The sequence below is a fragment of the Mastacembelus armatus genome, chromosome 5, assembly GCF_900324485.2.
Source record: "Mastacembelus armatus chromosome 5, fMasArm1.2, whole genome shotgun sequence".
Taxonomy (NCBI): Eukaryota; Metazoa; Chordata; class Actinopteri; order Synbranchiformes; family Mastacembelidae; genus Mastacembelus; species Mastacembelus armatus.
Genome location: NC_046637.1, coordinates 12,260,851 through 12,284,879, shown reverse-complemented (window position 1 = coordinate 12,284,879; position 24,029 = coordinate 12,260,851). Strand labels below are relative to the sequence as shown.

The 24,029-nt window shown below is 37.5% G+C and overlaps 1 protein-coding gene across 2 annotated transcripts in view; it reads right to left on the bottom strand.

Annotated features, from left to right (window-relative positions):
- ca16b (carbonic anhydrase XVI b) overlaps window positions 1–24,029 on the bottom strand; it is a 97,329-nt gene that overhangs the window by 34,230 nt on the left and 39,070 nt on the right. For both annotated transcript variants that reach the window (XM_026306406.1, XM_026306407.1), the window contains exons 3-4: window positions 10,958–11,137; window positions 1,730–1,878 (exon numbers count right to left, since the gene is read on the bottom strand). In XM_026306406.1, coding sequence (XP_026162191.1) covers window positions 1,730–1,878; window positions 10,958–11,137 — 329 coding nt within the window. The remainder of the gene's footprint in view (window positions 1–1,729; window positions 1,879–10,957; window positions 11,138–24,029) is intronic.

Sequence of the window (24,029 nt, the reverse complement as noted above, 5' to 3'; positions counted from 1 at the left end):
TACAGCAATTATTTGAGAATATAGCTGGTATGAAAAAAAAAAAAAAAACACAAAACATATTCTAAAAATGTCAAATTTGCAAATATGCTTTATATATGAATGTGAATGGCACTGTAAATGATAAAAAATTGAAAGGCACTAGTAACTAATTTTCTGCACCACATGAAAGAAGTTGGATTTTTGCTTTAATCCACAAGCCAGAATAAATAATAACAAAAAGGTTCCACACTTAATACCCTCTATATCTGTGCTACAATAGTTGGTGATGTCTGTTGATTTTTTTCTGCTTTCCCTTTACCACTTGTAGGCTATTCTCCCTTTGTTTTTACTATCTGTTCTGTATTTATTTAGGCACTAATGGTATTGGTAAAATCAACAGCAACCAAACATTTTACGAGCAAGCACCAATAGTACATTCAAATTCTCAAAACAAGACTTGATTTTCCACACACCTTTTCTCTTGACTTTAATTGATATGATGACCTTGCTACTGAATTAAAAGATCAAATATGTTTTTATTGTGTTTTGATTAACAGTAGAACTCTAATAGTTCCACTATTAGAGTAATTGTTAAATAAATGTACTTTGTTTCTGTTTGTTTTGAATGTTAATTCACTGATGACCTGCACTAACTATGTCTGTTTATATATTTTCTTCTTTTCTGTGTGTGTATGCATCTTGTATTGGTGCTATAATAAAGCACTGATATTTATAAAGGCCACATAGTAACGAGCTAATCAGCCACTTTGTTTCCACATATATACTGCTAATTGTCCAACTTACAAATCATGTGTGGCATGTAATCACAGTTGACTATATGTACAAAATCATCCACACCTTCACTTTTAAAACATTTGTCAAAACGTTGTGAAGTTCAGGCACAATTAAATAAGAACTGGGGACAAATAGCAGTGTGGGTACTTTTTTGTTCTCAATTGTTATATTTTTGGTGCATTTAATACCAGGGGAGACTATTATGGAAGCCTCTATTTTGGCTTAACTTGAATATTTTTAGTGGATCCACTTCAGCATGCTCAGTTTTGCTCAAAATAGCTTTTGATAACTTAGGAACTTAGTCTCAGAATATAATTATGAGAATTCCTCCCCCCAATCTTCAACCAACTACCTCCAACTTTTTTGATCACTTTTAAAACTGGATTTTAAATAGTTTTATGATTCTATAGCTTTTTTCTATATTCAAGTGCACTGAAGGCTCTCTTATACTATTCACACACAGTCAGGGAATTTGCCCAAGGACACTTCGACACTGGAGAAGTCGAGGATTAAACCACCAACCCTTTGGTTCATGGCCAAACTGTTCTACCTCCTGAGCTACAGCCACCCCTATAAGTTTAGAAACATCAGTGTGCTGCCTGAATTTTGTACTAACTCTATGACACTTCTGAGCTTGTGAGGATTAAAATAACTGCAGAATGTTTCAAGCTCTATTGAATCCTTGCCATAAAGAATTAAGCCAAATCTACAAGCGACAGCATGGTTTAACTTTCATTCTGTTGTTTATGCCCTTAATTATAACTCCAATAATTGAATATTTATTTAAGATATGATTTCACTACTTTAGGGAGAATATCAATTTGAACTGCATCTTAAAAAAGAAAAAAAAAAGTGCCACAATTTTCAGAGTCTCCTGCATTCAGTGTTGACCCTTGAGGCACCATATTGCACATTTGTCAAGGTGTATTGTGGCGACAGAGACAGGATGTTTTACCTCTACAGGGAACCTTCTGCCACTTATGCTGTGTTCTGAACCTGCTGATCCATTACTCTGGCCCCAGTGAAACTCCATCTTGTCAGCCTTAAAACGACCTGGCAGTCCAGCACCTCTTACAAAGTAGTCATCCTTCAGGAGAATGGCAACTGGAGACAAAAAGCAGTAAAAATAAATAAATAAAAATGGAATCAAACAAAGAAGGAAAATTAAGTACACTCATTAATGCAACTGCTACTAAAATGGAGATTAGTCATCACAGAGCTGATTCTACGGGAGCTCAGAGCTGCAGTGGCTCACCCCTTTTTTCATGTCTATTATCTCAAGATCATAATTCTGTTCTCATTATCTGAATTCTCATCATTTTTTGTTTTGTAATGACAGGTCAATTATCTCATTATCTGAAAATAATATTTGTTGTGTTCATATTTATTCTAAAGACTTCTAATCCTTAGGCTGAATTTTATCTTAAGATGTCAAATATATAGTAATCTCACTGTTTTCTATAACACAACACAACATAACACAATACCCTCTCTACCCGCTTCAGACACTAATGTACTTATTCTACAATGGCTTAACTGAAAAAAAAATGAGCAGCTCTAATTAGTTTTAATGTTTAATGTGCTTATGAACTGTGCAATCTCCACATTTCCTTTTCTACATCAATACAGCCTGCATTTCTGGATGACATTCGATGATAATTAAGCTGCATTGAACTTAAGCAGCCTTGGTTTTATTCTGAAATTATCATACAGAACAAGCATATTTTTCATTAACACATCATTGATGTGCTTTTGTCCTTTCATCAGAGGTTATTTGAAGACCCAAGAAGCTGTAAAATCTCAAATGATCAGGACTTTGAGGAAATCAGGAGTTGCAGGAAAATAATTTTGCTAGCTGGGGACCGACAATCTGACATGGTTTGCTACTTTAAGCCCTACTATGCAGAGAATCATTTTATCGCTGGATACAAAGTCAGGGGTGGGCACATTCACAATGATGGCACTGATGTTCCCTTTAGACACACCAGCCTCCTCCTGTGGCTTTTACGTTCCATCAGTTGAATGTAGAAAGCTGTGGCTAACAGCTTCAGACAAAGCCATCCTCTCTTTGCTTGTTGCATGGTTTGCCTTTGAGGATATAATGGTATTAACCTGCTTTGTGATCTTCTTCAACCTGTTAGCGTTTGGCAGCGCTGCAACGCCATTCCTTCAGCTCTTAGCATGTCAGCCATTTTTACAATTTCTCTCATACAAGATCATTAAAAGTTTATTCATTGCTCAAGGTTTTTAAATAACATCCAGAATAGAAAATGTGACAACGTTTATGTGTTTTCTGTGGCATTTCATGTGTTTCCAATATGATTAATAAATATTCTATAAATGTATTTTAATAGTATTTACAGTTAGAAAAGGCACATGAATATCACTTTAAATTGACTGCCCACAGTATTTGTCTAAATATCAGTGTAAAAATGTGATGTTATGTACATTTTTTTTTTTAATTTTAATTATCAGAGGATTGAGATTGAAGTAAAGGAGTATAAAAACCTCTACAATGAAAATGATCTTTGCAAAATGAAGCTGACAGGAGCCACCTATTAGCCTTAACAATAACATGTCCAGTTTCTACAAAATTTCAGTAAAGAAAAGTGTCATTGTTAATAGTTTGATCACCATGTTCTTTTGAAACTGCAATTGTTTCCAAGATGTTAAGTCAGACTTTTTAAAATTCATAGCAGACCATGTAATCCTCCTCCCTGAAAATTACTGTTATGAGGGTTTTAATGTGCTAGCAGCGATTTGGATTCACCTTAAAAGTTCCATTGGTCTGTATATATAGTCAGTGTCTTGTAAGGGTCATACGGGTGAATTTAAGCTGTTGGTTTTTAATGGCATCACCACCACCATCACAGTGCAGATTATCTTTCTGTTGACCTGGCTAAAGGTAATGTGTTAATGTAATGTAATCTATAATCCTTTATTACGCCTACATTTGACTTCATTAGCCAGATTAGACCCAGTGCTCTGTTGGCTGATTCCACCCTGTTAGAGAGGAATTTAGTCAGCCTTTCTGGACCAGCCCACTTTTAATCATATCACAAAGCAAACCAAGAGGATGAGCATGTACAAGCAAACAAAGACTGTCAGTAAACACAGATGACATGATGAGCAAGCTGTGTAAAGAGAATGGATGAAATCAAGGCAACTGAAACAGATCTCCATTTGATGGACAGTGGGAAGAGCTGTGAAGAAACTGAGGTTGTGATCCAGAGAAAAATGAGTGAAGAAACAAGGAGATCTGAAGAGAGAACCTCATATGATGAGGGATGAGCAAAGCCCCTGTTGTGAGGCAAGAAAAAATCTTCCACCAGCATTAACGTGCCAGTGCTACTTAAGCCGATGTCCCACAGCATGAAGGAAAAGGTCTTAGATGCAGGAGATTTCCAAGATTGTAAGCAGTTGACATGGGAAAGAACTATCCATCACATGATCATAATTGTGAAACTCTTTTGCAAACACAACAAAACATTTACAAAGATGGTAATAAATCCCAGCTACTGCTGCTGTTGAAGGAGCGTAATCCTGTGTGCAAGACAAGTCTAGAAAAGGGGATACTGGCTGGCCCTGGGAGTTTCATTAGAGATGCAGCCCTGGGTGTATTTGAACCCTCCAACAGCAGAGCAGGAATTAGAAGCTAAGCCAAAAAGACCTTGAATCACAGCCTGTGAAAGAAGGGGAGTGTGTGTGAAAGTAAATCCTTGATCAATGCAAATGTCTCTGGGGCCTTCCGATTCCTCATGAATTTGGTTGAGAGTTGTTTGAAATTTTACTGAGAAATGTTTTGTTGAGGGACGTTGTTTGAATAGCGCCCAATCAGCTCAATCTCAAAGCAGGGCAAGGCATGAGGGAATGCTGGGAAATCAATTGTAATGAACTTTTGGATCTATTCACTCAGTTTTTAATTACAATATTGACTTTTAAATAGTATGAAGGATGTTAAAGCCCCTCTGTGCATTTAAAAATTTTGACTTGAGCACCCCCTATTGCCAACATACAAAAAAAGATAGTAAATACAGTGACAGTCTACTTTTTATTTTAATTTGTCATGTGCTTGTAAGTGATGGTTTTTCTCATCTATTAACACGTTTCTTTTTCATTTAAAACAACCTTACCTACAGTTATGAACTGCATTATTATTCCTGCATCAAGTTACAATAGTCTGTACGTCCAAGTTACATGCAGAGCTGCTGCCCCACATGTAACTCCAACACGAGCTTAGATGAGTCATGTTTTACCTGCAAGACGCACATTTGAATGCCTTTGTTCTTTGGTGATATGAAAACAACCCAGGGAAAAATAAAAAGTGTCTGTACTAGTCACACTAATAAAATCTAGGCGCTCCATGGAGCAGCTTTCCTGCATGGATGCTGACAGCATTGTCAGGCAAAGCTGATCATACTGGACAGAAGCAGAGGAGGTCGTACCAAGCCTCTGGTTCAGCTGTAGTTCAGCCAAATTCACTAACGGTCAGATGCAGAGATGAGAGCACTGGAGCAGCAAACAGAAACAAGTTGTGGTGCTCTGCCCTCTCTTTATATTAGCCCGTTCTGTTCCTAGTATAGTTTTGTAGTCTAATACTTTTGAGAACTGCAAAAGTTAACTAAAACTGTAAACGTTAACTAACAGACATCTACTCTGCTCCTGAGGACCATAGAGAGGCAACAACCACACAGTCATAACAATGGGCTTTGAAACTCTCAGTCAGCTTTGATTTCATCTTTAGCAACTTCAGTACAATTCAAAAAAAAATTGTCAAGGAGGAAGCATGAAAGAGTGCAGTTTTGGCAAACTCAAAGATAGAAAAAAATATAATAATAAAAAAATGCAATAAATCGTGATTTAGAAAACAAAAGATGACTCTGAAGGCCAAATATTCTTCTTCACATTCAAAATTTGAAATGTTTCCCAAAAACATGAGGAAGATATTTCATTTAGGATCAATAACTAACACCATCTTAAAATCTGCAGTTTACAACCAACATCACCCACATTTCAGGTTAAAGTCAATCAACTATAGCATTAAACATGAGGAAGAGAAAGGTTTACACAGTGGTTTTGACCTTGTTCTAAACTTTAGTTTCTTGGGTATAGTATCGAGCATCAGTAAACAATCAATGTGCCAAAAAGCCAACAAGCCCCAGTATGACTAATCTGTCCACAGATAATGGAGTTGTCTAAAAATGTATTATCTTAAGTGATTTTTAAGTTATTAAATATTTAAAAACCTGTAACATTTCATTACTACTCATAAATTATATGTTTGAATGAGCAATGAAGATCTGCCATGTCAGGGCAATTTCAAAAGGATAGACATAATTGCAAACTACATTTTAATACACAAAAGAATTCATTTACAGCAAAGTGATATTAAATCAGCTTTATAATACTGTGACGTGAATTTTCTAAACATAATTCAATTTCTTCTAAGCAGTCTTAGAATAATATTTTGTGGAAATGTGATTCCATTTTTCTGATTTCCACAGCACTTAGCAATCTAAAATTCCTACTGAATTGTATGTGCTCAAAATTATAGCCAGCCGTGTTATTGCCGTCTTTGTAAATAAGCAGCCCGAAGCATTGCTCCGCTGTCCCAGTGGCCTTGGTTGTCATGGAGGATTAACAGCTCTCATTATGATCAAATGCAAAAGATGACACCACTCTTCTGAGACAATCAGTGCCAAAAGCAGGGAGATCAATTAAGGTCAGGGCTTTCACACCAATGGTCCGCAGATTTGCTAACTGGACAAAAAAATAAATAAAAAAATATATACATATATATTTATATATATCTCAATGGTATGAAGTAATAGTTAATCAAATAAAATGTTTCTGTAAACAAGCCATGTTGCCTGCATGCAAATGGTAAGAAACAGGAACACAGCGAGACATTACAATGATAATGGAATTACTAGTCTAACAGATTTACAAGATTCTTATCTGTGGTTATATTCCTCACTGCACATAAAATCTGTCAAGTCAAAATACTAAAATTTCTATATATAAAGTTTTTTATCACAATATACAAATCCATCCATCTGTCCATTATCTATACCCGCTGTTTCCTTAACCAGGGTCACAGGGATCTGCTGGAGCCTATCCCAGCTCTCTTTCAGGTGAAAGGCAGGGTTACACCCTGGACAGGTCACCAGTACAATATACAAAATTTCATACAAATTTAGTTTCATAACTATGTCATATATTGAGGAAATTGAGGACATTCTAGAAACTAAATTAACTACATAAATGAAGACAGTTATCAATAAATAATCACATATAAAATCTTTTTTGGCCAGTGTAATGAATGAAATAACTAGATGAGGGTACTCACAGTAATGCAAAAGGTTTTCCTTTACTGCCCATACAACTAGAAGTACAGTGGGTACGTAAAATATTCAGACCCCTTTAAATTTTTCACTCTTTGTGTCATTGCAGCCATTTGCCAAAATCAAAAAAAAATCATTTTATTTCTCATGAATGTACACTCAGCACCCCATCTTGACAGAAAAAAACAGAAATGTAGAAATTTTTGCAAATTTATTAAAAAAGAAAAACTGCACTTAGAGTAGGGACTTTGTCAGGGAAAACTAGAGAGTTGGCTGATATGATGGAGGGAAGAAAGGTGCATATCTTGTGTGTTCAGAAGACCAGGTGGAAAGGTAGCAAGGCTTATAGATTAGGACCAGGGTTCAAGCTATTTTATCATGGTGTGGATGGAAAGAGGAATGGAGTAGGAGTTATCCTGAAGGAGGATTTTGCTAGGAATGTTCTGAAGGTGAAGAGAGTGTCAGATAGGGTGATGAGTCTGAAGCTGGAAGTTGAAAGTGTGATGTTGATTGTTGTCAGTGGTTATGCCCCACAGGTAGGATGTGAGTTAGAAAAAAAGGAGAAATTTTGGAGGGAGATGGGTGAGGTGATTCAGGGTATTCCTAGTAGTGGTGAGAGAGTGGTGATTGGGGCAGACTTCAATGGACATGTTGGTGAGGGAAATAGAGGTGACAAGGAAGTGATGGGCATGTTTAGTATGCAGGACAAGAATGAAGAAGGACAGATGGTGGTAGACTTCGCAAAAAGGATGGAAATGGCTGTAGTGAACACATTTTTCCAGAAAAGGGGGGAGCATAGGGTGACATGTGAGAGTGGAGACAGGAGCACACAAGTTGATTACATCTTGTGCAGACGTTTCAACCTGAAAGAGATCAGTGACTGCAAAGTAGTGGTTGGGGAGAGTATGGCCAGACAACATAGGATGGTGGTGTGTAGAATGACTCTGATGGTGAGGAAGATGAAGAGGACAAGGGCAGAGGACCAAGTGGTGGAAGTTGAAAAAGGAAGAGTGTTGTGTGGCTTTCAAGGAGGAGCTGAAACAGGCTCTGGGAGGTCAGGAGGTTTTTCCAGATGACTGGACAGCCACAGCTAAAGTGATCAGGGAGACAGGTAGGAGGGTACTTGGTGTGTCATCTGGAAAGAGGAAAGCAGATAAGGAGACTTGGCGGTGGAATGAGGAAGTTCACAAGTGTGTTAAGAGGAAAAGGTTAGCTAAGAAGAAGTGGGACACTGAGAGGACAGAAGAGAACAGACAGGAGTACAGGGAGATGCAGCGTAAGGTGAAGGTAGAGGTGGCAAAGACCAAACAAAGGGCTAATGAGGATTTGTATGATAGGTTGGACACTAAGGAGGGAGAGGTGGATTTGTACAGGTTGGCGAGGCAGAGAGACAGAGATGGGAAGGATGTGCAGCAGGTTAGGGTGATTAAGGACAGAGATGGAAATTTGTTGACAGGTGCCACAAGTGTGATGGAAAGATAGAAGGAATACTTTGAAGAGTTGATGAATGAAGAAAGTGTCAGAGAGCACAGAGTAGAAGAGATGACTTGTGGAGCAGGAAGTAGCAAAGATCAGTGAGGATGAAGTGAGGAAGGCGCTGAAGAGGATGAAGAGTGGAAAGGCAGTTGGTCCTGACGACATATCTGTGGAGGTATGGAAGGGTTTAGGAGAGGTGGCAGGAAAAAGTTTTTGACTGGGCTACTTAACAAAATCTTGGAGAGTGAGAGGATGCCTGAGGAATGGAGGAAAAGTGTACTGGTGCTTAAGAACAAGGGAGACGTGCAGAGTTGTGGAAACTACAGAGGAATAAAGCTGATGAGTCAAACAATGAAGTTATGAGAAAGAGAAGTGGAGGCTAGGCTGAGGTCAGAAGTGAGCATTTGTGAGCAGCAGTATGATTTCATACCAAGAAAGAACACCACAGATGCAATATTTGCTTTGACAGTGCTGATGGAGAAGTACAGAGAAGGCCAGAAGGAACTGCATTGTGTCTTTTTAGATTTGGAAAAAGCGTATGACAGGGTGCCGAGAGAGGAGCCGTGGTTTTGTATGAGGAAGTCTGGAGTGGCAGAGAAGTATGTTCGAGTGATGCAGGACATGTATGAGAGTTGTAAGACAGTGGTGAAGTGTGCTGTAGGGGTGACAGAGGAGTTCAAGGTGGAGGTGGGACTGCATCAAGGATCGCTTTGAGCCCCTTCTTGTTTGTTGTGGTGATGGACAGACTGACAGATGAGGTTAGACAGGAATCTCCGTGGACCATGATGTTTGCAGATGACATTGTCATCTACAGTGGGTACGGAAAGTATTCAGACCCCTTTAAATTTTTCACTCTTTGTGTCATTGCAGCCATTTGCCAAAATCAAAAAAGTTCATTTTATTTCTCATTAATGTACACTCAGCACCCCATCTTGACAGAAAAAAACAGAAATGTAGAAATTTTTGCAAGTTTATTAAAAAAGAAAAACTGAAATATCAGAAAAGAAGTGAAGAGCCGTGTGTAAGCAGGTTGGAATGGGTGGAGGAAAGTGTCAGGTGTGGTGTGCGACAAAAGAGTGTCAGCAAGAATGAAGGGAAAGGTGTACAAGACAGTGGTGAGACCAGCAATGTTGAATGGTTTAGAGACAGTGGCACTGAGAAAAAGACAGGAGGCAGAGCTGGAGGTAGCAGAGCTGAAGATGTTGAAGTTCTCTCTGGGAGTGATGAGGATGGATAGGATCAGGAATGATTATATCAGAGGGACAGCTCATATTAGATGTTTTGGAGAAAAAGCCAGATTTGAATTTATTTTGAATTTATTTATTTTTAACAGGGACAAACACAACAATACATTAATCTCAAAGGAAAATATGCTTTGTGTCAGGTTTTAGCAGAACTGCTAGTTTCCACCTGTAGTCCCTGAGCAGGTAGATGTTAAAATAAATACAGAGCAATTATGTAAATGACAAACATGTAATCAATAACATATCCAAGCAAATTTTATAAAACAGCGATCCACACACACATCTGCAATCCTCATCGTCATTCACACATAAACACAGACTGATTATTCATACAATCACACACAACAGTTCAATGTGTACATATCTGATTTGATAGTAGCCACTGTTTGGTCCTTCGTAAAAACACCTTATAGTCTGTGCATGATAGTAATTCTGTTGGAAGAGAGTTCCACTGACTGGTGGCTCTCTGAGAGAAAGCAGATGACCAAAAGAGGTTTTTCGTCTTTGGACACTACATTCTCCCCTCACTGTCGACCGCGTGGTTCTAGAGGATTTTTCCGATGTAAGCGAGACAAATTTTCTCAAAGGAGGAGCAGCTGAATTGTGGATAATTTCAAATAAAAGACCAATATTAGAATATTTAATCAAATTTTCAAAGCTGAGGATTTTATGTTTCGTAAGTATATTACAGTGATGATGTAGACGAGTTTTCCTGTCATGAATTTGAAGTGCTCTTTTATACAGTGATTCAAGTGGTGTTAGAGATGTTTTGATTGAGATGGTTTGGACATGTTCAGAGGAGGGACAGTGAATACATTGGTAAAAGAATGCTGAGGTTAGAGCTGCCAGGAAGGAGGCCTAGAGGAAGACCAAAGAGGAGGTTCTTGGATGTAGTGAAGGGGGACATGAGGATAGTTGGTGTGGGTGTAGAGGATACAGAGGATAGGGTTAAATGAAGGCAGATGATTTGCTCATGGTACTCAAATGGTTTTTCCTGTTTACTTTTTCTCTCTTAGTATTAGTTCCTCAGACAACACTTAATTGTTTTACTCTAAAGGGAAGATGTATATGAAAAGCTTGCTTGATTAAGGGGAAAAAACAACCAATTTTAATTCAGACCTGTCTTTCCAGTGTTTTTCATGGTGGTGTGATTGGAGGACTCAGTGTTGAACTTTTCAAGCACCAACTCCTGGTACTCCTCTGAAACCAGAGCTTGTTCATCTGCAATGTCCACAGGTGATTGGTTCTTTGCAGCACATTCTGGGAATAAAGCTGCCCACCCTCGAGGTCCATGGCTTCCTGCAAAACAAAAGGCACAAGAGCTTATGAAAAATAATGAGTAGTCCTCAGAAATCACTTTTGTTTATGGATACCAGTGCTAAACACACAAAATTAGAAACACTGTGGCAGATAATGCCATAAGCAGCTACAAAGTTTCAATATGCCCTTAATGGAAATTAAGAGAAAGGGGACAATGGTTCTTTCATATTAATTTAGCTGCAGTGCCTTTTAAACCCATTCAACAGCTGGGAAAACATGTAAACACAATGAAAATTCATCATCTGGCAACAGATGATGGTAATGTTAATTGTTAATTGTCCATAAATGATATAAATATCTAAATGAGGCATATTCCTTCACTGCTACTCCTACTGAAAGTGGACCTAGAATAGGTACAGAGTCAATGTGGCTCTATGCTTCTGAAAACAAAAGTGAACAACCAAAAACATTCCAACAAATAGGTTATTCAATAGAAAACACTCCACTTCAACAATTCATGTGCAGTGCGTGCTGCAAACTTCCTGTAGAATCCCCATCCACTGTCTGCTCTTTTAATCCTCTCTCCCCTACAGTGGCGCTTCTACAAAAGAATAATCCACAACCGACAGGGGTCCCCTTGATCCCTTCTTGGGTACAATGGGCCAATGCAACAACAAAAGCTAAGGGATCAGGGGAACAAGGAAACATGCATGGATTTTAACTTTTCTGGGTTAACACAATATTCATGATCTCATTCCCTGCAGATATAGGACAACTTTGCTACTGGCTCATGAAAAAGATATGAGAAGTCCTCTTTACTGAAACACTCTGGATCAAGGGTGGCTTTATGTCTTGTAACGTATAAACACCTTGCAGCTAAAGACACTGTGCTTGAGTCCCTAGAAAAAGACAGGGTGATTCAGGATTATTCTGAAATATTTACTGTGCGTCCAACGTGTGAACCAGAGAATAATAATAAACATGCAATGTAGGGCGTGCAAAAACAGACAAGAATCCTTTCATTCATTTCTCCAGTCAATATGTCAGTTAGGGAAGGGTGCACTAAACAGTGTTAGGCTCTTGGACATGTCTCAAATTTATCCAGTGACTTAAATGAAGATCAGTTGTTTTCTAAATACCACCTGAAAGATTATGGACTTGCATGGTATGGATTGCACCTAAATGTTGGAATAAATTTGAGCTGCATTTATAACCAATGACTGCATTACCAAGAAGGATTACGTTTGTCAGTCAAGGCTGTAGTCTTAAACTTATGTCCGTACCACTACAAGTCCAATATTTCATATGCTAGAGCAGAGCTAATTATGAATGTAGTGCAAACACTATAGGGCAAGAAATCTGCTTGTCAATCAAAAACACACAGAAAAGGGATTTATATGAAAGAGAATGAATGTTTACCATTTTGAAATCGTGTTTTGTGTACAAATCATCTGTTAAGTCTTTGTCTAGAAAACGTTTATCTAATATCCTGCATTACATTATGCTTGTGAACGCTGACAAGTTAACCTTACCATCAACATAGAACTTGTCTGAAGCGCAATTATACTTGCTTAGCTCCACTACATAATGCTTTGATTACAGGTTATGGCACTATGAAGCAATATTTTATTGTTGCTTAACCCAATCTCACAGTCAGCACCACAACTAATACATACAAACTAAAAAAGAAATTCAAATATCTAACAAGCTAAAGAAAAGTGGGAGTTAATAAAGCAAAGCAGGGATAAAAATCAAACCGGGGGGTCAGAAAGATGACTTATGTCATATGTTGTTTAGTTTCAGATTAATATAAAACATTTATAACTAACTCACAATTTTGATTGTGTGATGGACTTGTTTTGCTTGTTTTTTTCTTTACCCATTTTTCATGCCTCAAGATACCTGAAAATTAATAGATCTTCGTTACTGACAGCACTGGTCAAATGACTTGCAATTAAATTTCCAGCTGCAGCTATAGCGCTAGATCAAAATATTTGTCAATATTAGCGTATTGAAGATATACTGCACCTACATGCATGGATATATGTATGAAAAGTAACAAAAAATGTAGAACAGATAGTAGATTTTGAGGTAAAGTAGATCAGTCAATAAATAAATAACATAGTCAATCTAAAGAATGACATTAAAAATAAAACAAATGTGCAACTATTTCAATAAGGGATCATCTTTCGGCAAACACCCCACACATTTTCAGATTCTAGCTTCTAATGTGCGACGACTGTCATATGACACTAAATTGAATATCCTTAGTTTTTGGACTGTTAGATGTTCAGAAACATTTAACAATTATTAGTTGTGGCTCTAATTTGAGGTAATGTGTCACCATTACATTATTCCCACAGACAGCACTACTGACAAGATGATTTTTCAGCAGTGAAAAATTCCCAAATATCAATATCAGTATTTGCCTAAAACATCCAGTATCAATCGAGATATAATGTGTATTATTAAGTTACAGCACTGGTGTGACTATATTAGTTCATTTATATACCCACACCGTTGTATTAAATATTCAGCTAATGTCTCTAAATCTTTCTAGGACAAATTTGGAGCTTATAAAGAAACTATGTAGGGTTAACTCTATATTCATACAGTTCTGGGGAATACTGTTGATAAAGTAGCAAGCACATAGTTGAGGCAGATGTACAAGTGGTTATGACTTCCTTCCGTCCCATTTGGGCTTGCAGAAAAAAATAAATATTTTCTTTGGCAAAGATATGTGAAGTACAATACCTCCAGTTGCTTTGAACATTTACCATTTCCCTAACTGACAAACTGTGCTATATGGGCTAGGAACAATAACAAAAAATTAATAAATAAAATAAAATAAACTAATTCTTGTTCATTGGGCAATTTCAAGCTGCATTTTCTTACTTTTCTCCTTTTTTCTCTTGAGTGAATTGTGGAAAACTACAAATACCTTTTCAGATCTTACTGCGATATATAGAGTTTCACAAAACCTGACTGACATATCTCAGAACAACAACAAATTCCATAGGTCAGCTGTGTGGAGGCAGATTAGATGCTGGATCAGACCATGAAAGGAAGCTATTAATGAAACAAGCCTAGACTTATTTTTGGTTGACATATACAAAGAAAGAAGTACAGGATAAATTTAATCCAAAACAAATAAATAAAAATATTGTTATATATATAATATTACAAATATAATTGAATCAATTCAGAAAGATAAAATGTAATGAGCAAAATGTACTGAAACCACTAAAACGTTGCACAGATCCATTTTTCATTCAAAGGGTACCTAGAAAAAGAAGTGTAATCTTTTGCTAATTTTCCATTCAAACACACATTACATCCCTTTTACTGTCAGAGAGATAACTGTGCCTTCAAGAACAGAAAGGGAGGAGCAGACCAGAAATCAGATAAGTGAGGGTTGCACAGCAGTCGATTAATCTGTCTCATTGCCATCCATCAGAATGACTATAATCCAAGTAGTTAAGCCTCTCCCACTGCAGCACTGCTGCTCTACAAGACTGAGGTGAACAATTTAAAAATAAGTATGTTTTAAAATGTTGCAGATAGATTTATCTAAAACATTACATGCCACATTTGCAGCTACTCAGCTACACATAGAGAACAGCTCACATACATTTAGGTGCACAATTTATTCTAGTGAAAATCTTTATGAAGATATCTTTGCAGTATACTGTGTTTTATATACTTATGATGGACAAACGTGAGTGAGGTACGCTGATCTTACAGTTCACCTTCCAGAAAGATCCCAACATTTGGCCAATCCTCCATTGCAGTTACTGCTATCAGTTGAGCTCAACATCTCGGAATCACCGCTCACATCTATGACTTGTTCAGTAATTCAAAAAGAGTGAATCAAACAAAAAGTTAATGAACAAAATCACAATTCAGTTGGACTATCAGGCAGCAGCACCCTGCACTCATGATTACAAAAAGTCCATTGAATTTTGAGAGGAGTTGTACTGTAGGTTGGAAAAAACAAAATACACACTTTCTTGAGTTTTAAAACTATTATAACTATAGGCACAGGATGCCACTCAGTAACTATATAACGACAGATTGCTGAATCACAGTATGGGATGATTTTAGGTCTAAGAGCTAAGTGTTAGCATAAAATATAGCCTGTATTCTAAATGCTAAATAACAAACAAAAGCAGATCACGATCATCCTGAAGAGGAAAGCAGGAGATAAATTATTTTAAAACAATGTAACTTTTTTTTTTAAAGAGCAGATACGCCATTGATCTCTCTTGCATCATTTGTATTTAAAGAGACACACAGAGGTTAGATATGGTATCATCAACACTTGAAAGGTGTAATACAACACAATGCAATAGCACTGTAACAAATCCTACCTTTGTACAGTCTGCACTGTTCTATATTTGTTGAGACTGTGAAAGTGAGGTGTGATTATTTTATTTGTGAGGCTTTAGCTTGTGTTCCCATGCTGGATTACATTCTATACTGTTTGAGGTTTTTTTTTCTATTTCCTATATAGAGACAGTTACTTAGGAATAAATTTCACCTGTCATATGATGGAAATCAGATGTGCATTCATACACCAGGCTTGAACAAAATGATAGAACTGCATAAAAATAAACAGTATAGACTGATTCATCTTGTCAGCTATTTACAGTAAAATATGACAGCTTCTAAATGTGTGATGAGTGAAAGGTGGCTCATTTATGTAGTCTGGTGTCCTTGAACAAGGTTGCATTTGCGTGTGTATATAAAGCATGTTTACATATTAATATTAATATTATGGAAGTCAGGTCATCTCAAAAGAAATTCAGCAAATGTGGCACCAGCAAAACAAACTGTACAAAACATACAGAAATATCCTCACTAAGAAGTACAGTAGTAGATTTGATGCTAAAATATCCATAAGCCTGCATTTACACCATGCCTTTATAAAATGTATAGCTGACATAGTCATAATAGTTACAAACATTCTGCAATTTTAGTATATTTTGCTTCTTCTGATTTATCCAAACTATATGCCGAAAGGAAAAGATATTACCTGGTATCTGCAGCATTCTCAGACCCTTTAAAGTGTTTTGATCAATGGCTGCATGAATCTGATGACAAAATATCACATTTACATGAAGACACAGAAATTCAATAGTGTAACCCATACACCTCCATTCAGTAATTTATGATCCATGCGAGAAGTAGGATGAGTGACATTTATAACATCCATTCTGTTTCATCGTCTGACCTGTTCTGGGCTCACTTCTGAGGGATGTGACTCCACTGCCTGCTATCTACTTGCTTTAAGTAAAACAGGCACATGTTTCTCTCAATCTGGCACTTTCAGTTCCAGGCATCATCCCATTAACCTTGGGATAAACAGCCGTGCCTGTGCTACCATGGCAATGCTGACAGAATGGTGATTGCTTTGTCATTTCCATTTTGTCCTTCTGAGAGAAAGCATCCATGCTGTATGATGCTTGGCAGACCTCCCAGAATTTACCAATTGTCTTCCAGTTGCAAAACTCTACTGATCAGTCCATATGCATGAGGAGCACTAACAAATCCTGGTAAAAGATATAAGGCCCAGTATAAGCAGCAATAAGAAGGGTCACACCACTTGGCTATGTGAAGTAGTGCTAAGTGAGATCAAAGCCGTGTGTGCTGCAAAATCCGACAGTGAATTGAGGAATATTGGATAACATTTTCAAGAACATTCCTGCTTTTCATTTCAATGTGCTTGTAACACTCCAGATGGTGGAGGTACACATTGCCGCACTGAGGAGTATCAAATGTACAGGTTAGACAACTGATGACATATGAGATGAGCTGACTTTTCATTCTATGTGCAAGAAAATTACAGCTTGTTAACAACCTGTATAATTATCTCACTATAATATCTGTTACTCCATTCTATGAATTTTTAGCAAAGTCAATAAATCTTACCAACTCCTCCATTCAAATCATACACATACAGTACTTGCAATTTATAGTAAACAGCTTTCTTCCATTGACCAAAGGCATACAGGTCGGGATTATTCATTGGTGACCCTAAATTGGTACTTCAGTTTGGACTAAATGGTGAAATAATTAACCAACAGACAGATCGAAATTGCCATACACAGTTATACCACTAGCATGGCATTGGTCTTTTTTCCCCTCAGATTAACAACATTGTTAAGCATTATGCCCCAAACATATATTTCCAAGATTTTCATTACTAAGATACTTCAAATACATATTATTACACCTATTCAAGGAAGTATAGCCTAACATAATATGAATGTCAAACATCATATGGACTTCCTTACTGCATCAGTGAATAGTATACTAGGCTTCTGTATTGAAAAATGACAAAGGCAGAGCAAGCACAAGGCACAAGTCTGTCACAACACAAATGTATTACAACCGTCTCTACAGCAAACAGCAATACCAGAGCTCCTTTGCACAAAACAAACTTACAGACTTTGTCCCTTCCTCAAGCATCACTTCGTTCCACTGTCTTTCTGGTGTACAGATCCTCTTTACATGCTTTCTGGCAGCTCGGTGACCTAATGGCTGAGATGTGATGAAAGGAAAAGAGCTCAGAGCACAGCTGAATCAACTGAGGGAAGAAGAGAGCAGTCTCAGGCTAGTGAGCAATCCCACATTTATTTTCTATGAGTAAAGTGGAATTCTCTGTATTAAGTGAAACTTTCTTGCTTTATAATCAGAAAGAAATTACTTCTTGAAAAGAATAACAACAGAAGAAAAATGTACTATCATGAACTCAAGTTTTTAAATGTGTCTGAATACATCTGATACTGTATCAGACTGCATGCAGCTACAATCAAAGTGAAGAAAATCATAGTGGCAAAATTGGGGCAGCCAATTTCGGCGACTGCCTCTTCCTGTGTCTAAATGAGGTCATGCTGCCAAAACTACAAAATGTTACACCAGAGTGAAATGTGTGACTAAACAATACTGTAACGAAGGATGGAGTGTTTATATATTACCGTTCAACAAGTGAAATATATTTAAAAAAATAATGTTAATCAGAAGTTGTAACATGCCGCCAAAAGTCTTACTAAGACCAAGAGTGGAAGGCTTCAGATAAATCAAAAGATGTTAATGAAAGTGCATCATCAGTTCCAACAATAAGCCTCTATCTTCTGTGTGTGCGATTCTGTACTCAAAGAACTGTACTTTCAAAGGAGTTTCTTGTCAGATTCCTTTACGGGCTAGTCTACATAAGATGACTCAATTATCAGTGAACCATGAAGGCAAAAACCATAATGCCCTCAGTGGGCGTCAATAGGCTTTAAAGACAAGTGAGGAAATATGCAACAAAGAACAGTGAATAATTTTAACCTAGGAATTATAAAACGAGAAGATAATTGTAGAGCCTGGTTCAGCGCACTTAAAAGCTTTTTCTCTCAACACTGTCCAACATTCACATCTCAAAGAAGATCTGAAGGAACAGGTACTCCATATATCACTACAGTTTGCAAGAAAAAAAAAGGCATCTGGGGTCACTCTCAGGGGACATAGAGGGTGATGCATGAGCAGGTCTTCAGTTACACTTCACCATATTAAAGGTGCATTTATTTGACCTTGTCAGTTCTATGGTGAACAAAGAGGTAAAGACAAGTAGGCACACCAAATCTAATCTTTTTATATTCATTCACGCTTGAGACTGTGGTAGAAAAATGAAAATTATACCAGAGAAAGTTAAAAATGACTTTAGCTGAAAATTCAGGACCAAGACAGTTTCTATAAGCTTACAGATAACTGTTTTTAAAATACTTCAATTAACTTTATCCAATAGATAATTATTGAATAATTATCCAATAAGATATTTACATTACCAAGGTGGTCTATAATCAAAGTACAATCAGAGTCTTATTATATGATTAAAAACAGTGCAAGAGCAAAAATATTGGCATATACTAAACTATGCACATATAGAACAGGGTGCATATTGAATGGACATCAATTCTGACAACATAAAGAGCTGAACCAAAACACCTAACCACTATTGCTCAAGTAGCAGAATTTTCATGCATGCTGGAAATTACACCAGATACCAAACATAGCTATTATGTTTATCTTTTATTTTACCAAGTGTATTTCCACATTTTATTTTCTGCTACAAAATTATCACGTTACAGATTTACTAATAACTATTTTCATTCTAAAACAACATCTCTTCAAAAACTTTCATCAATCAAAATAATGCATCCCTCATTTGTAGACCTATGGCATCTAAAAACTATAACATTTTATAAATACAATAAATATTTGCCCTATAGCTATAACATCCATTCATTTTATCCAGAACGACTTCAGTACCAGCTCCCTTAGAGTCACTGTAGACACCAACTGTGACAGGTGATTAAAGGTCTAGCTCTTCTGGGAGATAGCTGGCAGGGGGTTCAGATAAGATACTGTAACTACTTTCACCCAAAGTGTTACACGAAAGCCCAAGTGACATAAAAAGCAGACAAGAGCCAATGAATCATCAGATCCAAATGGATCATCAATAATCCTCTGCTATCTCAAACATCAAAATGAAACTCCACTAGAGTCATTTTGAAGTTGCACTCCCTTTTGCAATTATATGGGTCAGTTGTTGACCCATGTTACATAAGTTCAAATTATTATTTTTTTATGTAACAGGGAGCCACTTACTTTGGATTCTGGCGATGACTGATATGATAAGACAAGTTTTGTTAACTGATTCCGTCCTTTCAGTTTACATTATAAAGACAGATTTCCGGGCGTCTAACTTTTTCCTGAGGTGGTCAAAAATGGTACTTCAGTTAGATATTAATCTGCTCTATTAGTCTAGAGGATCTGTATTCATCTATCACCTCCTACAACTACAGCCATCACTGTGCCCCAAGCACATTCAGCCCAAGACAGTGTGCAGCGCTGCTCTTTGCCTGCAATGGAGGTTGTAGGGCAAATTAATTTCTTGTACTGTAACAATTTTCAAGCACAAACGAGCTTTCTGCCACTACATTAAACACAGCCCACAGATTTAACTTGACTTTTCAAAATCTTTGCTCTCTTCAAACAGCCTGCTTTTCAGAAATTGGTACAAGCTCCAATGACCAAACCAAAAAGGATCACAAAAGGTGTTCATTTTAGTAGAGGTAATAAAGCAAGACAGTATCATGAAAACTCTTCTCTTCTAGCAGTGTCTCTCAAGCATTTCATGGGAATTTAATAACCAATTAGCAGAAGTGAAGCAAAATTTGAAAGACAGTTTGAAAGAGAGAATGACGTTAAATGACCTTCTCTCTTGAGAAAATAGTAGTCACAACCTAGAATGTGATGAGACCATAACATGAAGTTATGGTGGGAAAGCCTGCTAACAAGTCTAGCCAATTTGTTTGTGGAGACACAAGACAATGGCCACAATGGAGTGAGACAAAAAAGGCTTTGTTTATTATTACTTTAACATATTGTACACTAACATGTTTGCTACAGTATATAACAAAAAAACCCCAATACATTTGTAATGATATCTTCATCATAACATGATAATTTCTACTAAAGGACAAAAGACTACAAAAGGAGTCTAAATGAAACCCAGCTGGTACTTTGTATTCTACTTTTTCGTAGAGTGCCATTATCTGTCTGTGATAAATTAGACCTCATGACACTGATAGCCACCAATCAACACACAACCACCACCAGACACTTTTTTTTTTACCTTGACGTGAGCAGCAGCTTTTTGGTTGCCAATTTTCAGTGAAAGATGATGTGACCTAAGACTAAGGTTAAACAATTTAATCTGGAAACGATCTCTCAAACACAAAACTGTACTGATTGTAGCCAAATCACTAGAGAATTTGCGGAGATCGGGAAACCACAAACAGCTACTGTTTGTAGTAACGATTTCACATTGCTGATTCCATAGACACGGGATTTCACATTAACTAGACGTGACTTTGTGATGCATTTCTTTTCATTGTTGGCCCTACTGTGGTAACATAAAAAAGTCACTGGTGTTAGTATAATTCAACAAGCATCTTTATCAATGCTCCTTTTTGCGTTGTGTTTTTTTTGGGGGGGGGGGGGGGGGAATTCACTACCATGTTCCTGAGGCCAAAATGTACGCAACACTTTTATTGGCTATTGTGGGTATTCCACCGGACAATCCCCAACCAGGAATTGTATTTACAATTGAAGCTCTGACCCGATCAGAAGCAGTAAAATAATCACATTGACACCACACACTTGAGGATTTAGACAAATAATTGGTTGTGACAAGCCTCAAATCGGGCTACGCCCCCACGATCACTGGAGGGGCAAATCGGGCATAAAATCGTCTAGTGTGTGGCCAGCCTAAGTTACACATATTTGGCAAACATTTAATGTGCCCATCCCCAGTAGGCTTAAAATGCTACCATGCCAAACCATAGTGTTCACTCACAGTTTTAATGTTTGAGTATTACAAACCCCTAATATGAGTTGTATGAGTTGCAACTGTTTTAGAACACAGAGTGAGGACATAAACTAATCGTACATTTTAATATGAGTTTAAATCATGGTATCGTTTTTCACCCTTGCTTGCAGATTCTTCTGCAACAAAACTGACAATCCCCAGACAATGAGCAGACACTTGGCATGGTCTCTGCTCTGCCAGACCTGAACAGCCATATTCACTTCTTAATGGTTTCAGTGGCTTTTTGTCTGCAGTCTGGTCATCAGCAAGTGAAATGCATGCTCATTTAGATGATTTGGCCAGTCAAGAGCACTCCACTGTTTGCCTATGAAAAAAAACTTTTTGCCTGCCAGCCTGTTCATGTAAGACACTTGTTGTAATCTTTTATCCTTACATTGGTTGATTATTCGTGCTACCATGTTCATAGTTCACTCAACATGGGCACCCTCAACCATCCTTAAAGGAAATGAAAGAAGATAAACTGTAAAAATCTGCCTAAATTAGCAGCCTAAACAATGAAAACATTTCACTGTGCTAATACCGTTTGACTGCTCTGTACGTTTTAATCAAATTCAAGTCAGTTCTGATTTTAGGTTACATAACAGTTCTGTTGAGGCGTTATCTTAACCCAGATGCTTCATTATGCAATTAACAGTGTGACCTCATACCCCGGTCACTGAAGATCTGGACTTCACTTCCAGCTCCTGTCTACAAGAGAGGGTGGAGGAAAAGACAAACAATCCATCCATCTCTCTGTACATTACAAAAGCCTTAGAAGACAATGGGCCCTTAACATTTAGTTACTGACATCAAATTCTTGAGAATACAGCACATTTGTAATTAAAACATAAATTATAAATTAATCAGTTGACTTTTGATAGTTTAAACATATTTATGCATCTAGCATAGCAAGGAGATCAAATATTAATAAGTAATTGATTAGGTACCTATATGAGTCCTCAGAGAAAAAAGTGCATTCACAGTCCCATAATCATTGATATCATAATGAACTGCATTTACCAAAACTGACAATATTGAAAAAAAAGTTCATATATGCTCGCTGTCTTTGAGAGTTCAAGTGTGGCAGGCTACACAACCATTGATTTCAGGTGGCCTTGCTGAGTTCTGAGAAGTAGGCATCTGATAAGAATGGCGCCACAGCTGTCTCAGAGCCTGAGCTCAATCTTTAATCAGGGGTCATTGTGTTCCACACAGCAGCGCCAAACACATAAAAGCAGGTAGAGGAAGTGGTAAATCATACAGGCATTGGGGTCTAATTGGCCAAATATTGTTTTCCCTTGGCGCTATCTGCTTCCATCTCGCGGACTTTCATAGAAACTGTGGCTTCCTGTTCTTGGGTGTTGGCCACTGCATAAGTACAACATCCCCTAGTCTGTAAAAATAATCTCTAGGACCTTGTGTAAAGAAAAGGAGGGACAGAAATACATTCTGTCCCATGAGGAAGAGCTTCCCCTTCAATATGGCAGGACGCCAACATGCCAACAGACATTTCAGAAACTTCAGTTCTGAATGGATCTCAGCAAACAATAAATCTGATCGAACATTTATATTTGATGCCCAAACCAGACTTGACCAATCAGTATGCATGAAATATGCCCATATACAGCAAAAAAAGAATGAAAGATATTTATGAAAAGACTAGTTTCACAAGTAGTACCCAAGATGGGTGCCATTTGCGGGAAATCACATTCTGCATGTCCCTATTTGTCCGAGCTGCCTCACAGCACAGCTGCTGTTCAGCGACAGGCAACACAGGTGATTGGAGAGAAAGCAGCAGGTGGACAGCTCTCTCTGTCAACTCAAACAGCTGTAGGCTGTAGTATGTGTCTGTACTTATGTCTACAAAATAATTATCTTAATTCTGATTTCTGAAAAGCTGAGAAACAGGTGTAACCTGAGTGATTAGAGTTCACTGTCTCAGTGTGAATTAATAAACACACTTATTAAAACTAAAAACAACTGGTAAGTGACGTTTACACTGGAGAAAAAAGAAAAAAAAATTCAATTTTGCATTCCAGGTTCTACATGACACTAATATTAGTTATAAGATAAAATAACTATAAGATAAAATAAGCAATGCTAAACTTTAATATTATCCAAGGGTAAATTCAGTTTCAGATGTTTCAGAAACTGCCATATTAATGTAGCAAATACCTAGTGCATTTTCATCTCCCAGCCAGTGGCATAGGTGGCAAAAGGTTTTGATAGAGTGGTATGAGAAGGTAGCATATATGGGGGTGTATCCATGTATCCATCCATCCATTATACATACCCGCTTATTCCTTAACCAGGGTCACAGGAATCTGCTGGAACCTATCCCAGCTCTCTTTCGGTACACACTGGACAGGTCACCAGTCCATCGCAGGGCCACATATAGACACACAAAGACAAATAACCGCACACACTCACACTGACTCCTATGGGCAATTTAGAGTCACCAATCAACCTAACATGCATGTTTTTGGACTGTGGGAGGAAACCGGAGTACCC